The sequence below is a fragment of the Corvus brachyrhynchos genome, unplaced genomic scaffold, assembly GCF_000691975.1.
Source record: "Corvus brachyrhynchos isolate BGI_N302 unplaced genomic scaffold, ASM69197v1 scaffold119, whole genome shotgun sequence".
Lineage (NCBI taxonomy): Eukaryota > Metazoa > Chordata > Aves > Passeriformes > Corvidae > Corvus > Corvus brachyrhynchos.
Window position 1 is genome coordinate 384,721 of NW_008240054.1, and position 5,648 is coordinate 390,368.

Consider the following 5,648-nt stretch of genomic DNA (forward strand, 5'->3'; position numbering starts at 1 on the left):
CCCCCCCTCCCCGTGTCCCTCTGTCCCCACAGCCCGCTCCCGGAGCGTGATGAGCGGGGACCCCGCGGGCGCCCGGCCGGGCTCCCCCAGCGCCCTGGAGCAGTCCCTGAAGCTGGGCTGGCTGAAGAAGCAGCGCTCCATCGTCAAGAACTGGCAGCACCGCTACTTCGTGCTCAAGGGACAGCAGCTTTACTACTACAAGGACGAGGACGATGCCAAGCCGCAGGTAGGGCGAGGCTACTGGGCTGTGCTGGTCCTCGATCTCCCCCGTGCTGGAAATTGGGGCTCAGGGAGTTGGGGTTGTCCAGCCTGGAGAGGAGAAACTTCGGGGTGATTTAATTGTGGCCTGAAGGGAGCCCAAAAGAAAGATGGAGAGAGACTTTTACAAGGGCAAGGGGCAATGGCTTCCCACTGCCAGGGGGCAGGGATGGATGGGATATTGGGAAGGAATTCCTCCCTGGGAGGGTGGGCAGGCCCTGGCACAGGGTGCCCAGAGCAGCTGGGGCTGCCCCTGGATCCCTGGCAGTGCCCAAGGCCAGGTTGGACGGGGCTTGGAGCAGCCTGGGACAGTGGGAGGTGTCCCTGCTCTGGCAGGGCTGGCACTAAGTGGGATTTAAGTTCCCTTCCCACCCAAACCATTCCAGAATTCCATGATTCCATGAAATGGTTTGGGGTGGGTCTGGAGTCGGGTATTAAAGGAGTTTTCTGCCTCTGGGCAGTATCAGAGATGAGCAGTCCTGATCGGGAACTTCATGGATGCATTTCAGTTCCTCAGGTGCCTGCAAGCCCTGCTGGGGGCTGGGACCCCCTGAGCCCCAGCACTGGGGAGCTGGGAAAGCCCAGTCCAGTCCCCAGCTGGGAGCTGTCACCATTTCCCAGGAGAAACAGGCTGGGGAGGAGAGCTCGGCTCTCCTTCCAGGACAGCAGTGAGGGCACAAGGGGTGGGAGCTCTGAGAGAGGTTCTGTCCTTGCTCTGGTGGGAAATGCACCTGGCAGGACACTTTTAGGGAAAATCAGCGGGATTTTCAGCACAGCCTGAGGGTGAGGGTCAGCCCAAGCCAGGCCTTGGCAGGGCTGAGGGCTGGGCAGATGGCAGGGAAGGGCAGCTGCTTCCTCAGAGCTCCTGCCACAGGAGAGGCAGCTGGAAGGGAAGGAAATTCCTCTCTCTCTGGCCAGTGCACTTGCCTGGAAGAAATCAGGTGGTTTTTCAATTATTTTATTTTATTTCCCCACCATTTTCTCCATACTGTAACTCACTTCTAGAGTATCTACCACCTTTTCCTCCTTTGGAGAAATTCCAGGGAAAAGTCCCCACTGCCAGAAAGGCTGTTCCCTCTACAAAGCGTTACCAGCAGCAAAACTCCTCTGGGGATAGAAAACACCCCCGGGGGAAGGTGATCCGTGGATCCTCGGGGTGGGAGCAGCAGGCTGAGCCCGGTGGGATCCAGGTCCCTTTTCTGGCTCTGCCCTGTTCCAGGGTGCTGGGGAGGAGCTGGAAATGGGATGTGGGAACAGAAAGTGCTGTGAAAACCTTCCCATGGCAGCTCTGCCCTGCCCCTGCTGCACCACCCCAGCATCCAGCCCCGTGGGTCCCAGCAGGGATCCCGATGGAAGCAGCTGGGCTCCAGGAGCTCAGTGGCTTCCAGGAGGCTGAAATGGCTGAGAAATTTCATTTTAGAGGCGCAGGCTCATTTCCTGCCCGGGGAGGCCTCCAGGGCTGAGTCACCCCAATCCCTCTGCCAGCCCCCACAGCCAGGGAAAGGAAGGTCCCCAGAAATGGCTGTTTTCCACTTTATTTGTTAATTTTCCATCCCTTTTCTTCTTTTTCTCTCCTCCTCTCCTGCCGGCTTAGGGCTGCCTTTTGGGTTTAAGTGATGCTGTGTTCAAGGAACAGTTTTCCTACCCCTGCCCAGCAGAAACAGGATGTTCTGGGGTTTTCCCAAGTCCATTCTCCTTCGTTTTCTCTTCTTCCACTCCCAACAAGGGCCGAAAGAACATGAGAAGTGAGAAAAAGATAGGAAAGAGCAAAAGAACCATTTTCTCATTCTGAGAATCACTTCATTGGAAAAATTGGCATTTAAGAAGTGGCTCTTGTTTGAAAAGTCACTGTAGTTTATCTACACAAATACACCTCTATGAAATATATCTCCTGCAGGGTGTTTGAGGGCAGGACCCCCACCCTCAGTGGCACTGTGACCTTGCACAGGTGGCACACAGGGGTTTGCTCTGCTCTGTCCTAGGGCTGCCTGTCTCTCCAGGGGAGCACCATCAAGGTGGTGGCCACTAACCCAGAGGAAGGAGGGAAATTCATCTTTGAAATCATCCCAGGTGAGGATGCCTCACTCCTCCTCCTTGCACGCTTTTGGGGGGGTTGACTACCCAAAATCACTCAGGCAAGTCCTTTCCCAGTCCTTGTGCTCCCGCTCCCACTTCTTTCCGAGGTTCCCAGAGCTCTGTTTCATGGGAAAATGAATTTCTTGCTTTCACCCAGGGCTGGAGCAAGGCCCTGTGTCAGTGCCCATGTCCCATGGTGAGGAGAAGCTCTGCCAGGCTGCAGCTGCAGCAGTTTCTGTTCCTTTCTTGCAGATCTCCAAGTGCAAAATGTCCGAGCTCCGCTTCCCCTGCAGCCAGCGGGGCTTTAATGGGGAAATTCGGAGCCAAAAGCGTTTGACGAAGAAAACAACAGAAATGTGCCTTTTCTCCTCCAATCCTCTCCTTAAATGTGTTGTTTTTGCAGGGGTGGCTGGAGAGCAGAGCCGGGCAGGGCAGGACAGCTGTGTGCTCATGGCCAGCTCCCATGCGGAGATGGAGGAGTGGGTGAAATCCATCCGGAGGGCGCTGGGGTCGGCGTCGGGAGGTAAAAGGGAGCAGGGACAGCTCCTGGAGGGAGGATCTCCCACTGCCCTGGGGCCTGCAGCACTTCGGGGTGAGGGGTTCAAAGCTGGGCTCAGAAATCCCTGGAAAAAGAGGCTGGGACGTGTCCCTTATGACTCCCTTGGGAGCTGCTCCGGGAGCAGCCCCGGCGCTGGGGCTGCTGCAAACACGGGCAGTGGTGAGGAAAGCCAGGCCTGAGCAAACATTTCTGGCCTGGCTTCATCTTCTTTTATCAACTTCCTCCTGGGCTTTTTGACCCTGGAAGTGTTCTTGAAAACAACTCCCATTCAGGGACAAAGCCTTGGAAAATGTGGTTCTCCACCTGCCAGTTTCCTCGCTCTGCTTTTCCCCTGGCTTTTCTTGCTCAGCCCATCCTTTCTGCCCCCGTTTGCTCTCAGCCTGCCTGGGTCACACCCTCACCCTCCTCACACCCAGGCATGAACCTGTGCCAGGGCCTCAGCACCCTCCCAGGGAACAATTGCTTCCCAGTATTCCATCCATTCCATTCCCAGTGGGAAGCCGTTCCCTGTGTCCTGTCCCTCCAGCCCTTGTCCCCAGTCCCTCTGCAGCTCTTCTGGAGCCCCTTCAGGCCCTGCAAGGGGCTCTGAGCTCTCCCTGGATCCTTCCCTTCTCCAGGTGAGCACCCCCAGCTCTCCCAGCCTGTCCCAGCTGGTTTTCCTCTGCATCCCTGAGCTTTTCTGCCTCCGAACGGGAGCAGGCTGTGCCCTGGGGGAGGCAGCATCACCCAGCTGAACGGAGGATTGAGCCAGGAATTTCCAGGGCACTGTCCCAACTGGCTCTAATATTTAATAACGGCTCTGCCTCTGATCCTTTTTAAACTTAGGAGGCTGTTGGTCTCTTCCAGGTAAATTAAGTGACTTTATAGGAAAGAAAATGTAAATTTATAGCAGCACAGAGGGCCCTGAGGACAGCAGAGAAGTCAGGGACTGTGGAGCTGCATTTTATGTCAATACACAGGTTAGCAGATCCCAAAACTCCCAAAACTTGAGGTTTTTTGTCTTCAGTGTAAACTGAGGCAACAGGAGCTTTTAGAGCAACCCCTGCATGGGGGAGGTTTTGGCAGAGCCCACCTGGGAGCAGCCCTGTGGCCCAGGTCCTGTGAGCTTGTTGCACACCAAGAAGCAGAAAAGCTGCAGAGAGTGAAGAAACAGCAAAAGCATCTCCAAAATCTCGGTGTGGTTTTGCAGGGTTGGTTGTCACTCCCATGGCATCACAGCACCCTGGGGAGGTGTCTCCAGACCAACAAATCTGCAGTGAAATCACCAGTTCAGTATCAGCTACCACAGCACAGAGGCCAAAAAAAGAGAGACATTTGCTCCTCGTGTGCACGGTGACAGGTTTATGTTCATTATTTAAAAGTGTGAGTGACAAATGAAACAGCCCCATGCCCAGGCAGGTGCTGACAAGCCCTGTGGTTCCAGCTGAGGGTGTTTACCTGCATTTCCCTGCTCTGGAGGATGCAGGGGAATGATTTCAGCCTTCAGAGCACAAGGGGAACACACCACGGCACTGCTAGGGCAGGAGTATGGCAGAGGACCAGGGGACCCTTTGCCATTGATATTCCAGAGCCTGCTGGAGCTGGGAGTTGCCTGCTCTTGCCATGCCCCAGGCTCCGAGGAGGAGCTGCTGCCTGCCCCCCGTCAGGTGCTGCTTCTGCCGCGGCTTCAGGAGGAAAAAGGCAGTTTTGCTCCGAAGGAAAGGTACCATCCCCTTGGAGCACAGCTGGCCCCAGCACAGGGGAAGGTCAGGAGAGGGGAGGGGGAAGAAAAGCGATGGGATCAGGAAGAATTCCAGCTCCAAATCCCTGCAAGGATCTTTTCTGGTTTCTTGGTTGTCTCCTGTGCTTTCTCAGCTTTGTGGGATGAGCTTCCTTCCCTCCCTGTGCCCTGTCCCTGTCTTGCTCTGGATCAGCATCCTGCTCACAGGCAGCAAACCCCAAGGCTTGCTTTCAGTCATTTGGAGAACTGTCAATTACTGGAGGAGGAACAAGGTTTTATTTTGCTGTTATTTCCTCGGGGAAGGCTCTGGTTTCTGCAGAACTTTGTTTCTGCCGAGGAGTTTGCAGGGTTCTGGTGCCTGGCAGAGCAGCAGCTCCTGCTGGGGCAGGTGAGGTGTCCCCAGCGGAGCTTTGGGGTTCCTGCTCTGACCTCGTGCCCTGTCCCCAGCGGTGTTCGGGCAGCACCTGGCAGAGACCATGGCCTACGAGCAGAAATTCGGGCAGCACCAGGTGCCCATCCTGGTGCAGAAAAGCGCCGAGTTCATCCGGGAGCATGGAGTGAGTGAGGAGGGAATCTTCCGCCTGCCCGGCCAGGACAACCTGGTCAGACAGCTCCGGGACGCCTTCGACGCCGGGGAGAGGCCCTCGTTCGACAGGTAACGCTGATTCCCCCTCTCCCACTGCCAAATTCCAGGGAAAAGCAGCCAGTCCAACCCCCAGAGCCCAGCAGTGCCCTCCAGAACCCTCCAGAGGGGCTTGAGGGGGAGAGAGGGGTCAGCAGTAACCACAAACACACAACCAGAGGGTGCTGAGATAAGATTCCTGGAAAGAAAGGAAAGCGTTTGGGAAAATCCCGGCCACACACAGCAATTATGGTTTGGAGCAGCCAAGGAAGGAGCAAAGGGAAGAGCTTGGCCCATCAGCTGAGGGCTTTGAGAAAGGAGAGCAAGGGCAGGGTCCCAGACAAGCCCAGAGGATGCTCTCATACACCCAGCAGAAGTTGTTCCTTTCCCTGCCGTGGTATTCTCCTCCTGAT

General features: G+C 56.0%; 1 protein-coding gene across 1 annotated transcript in view; it reads left to right on the top strand.

Annotated features, from left to right (window-relative positions):
- Positions 1–5,648, top strand: part of ARHGAP25 (Rho GTPase activating protein 25) — a 20,007-nt gene that overhangs the window by 4,420 nt on the left and 9,939 nt on the right. Inside the window, 4 exon segments of the mRNA XM_008641584.2 lie at positions 33–226; positions 2,241–2,328; positions 2,738–2,857; positions 5,061–5,268. Coding sequence (XP_008639806.2) covers positions 33–226; positions 2,241–2,328; positions 2,738–2,857; positions 5,061–5,268 — 610 coding nt within the window.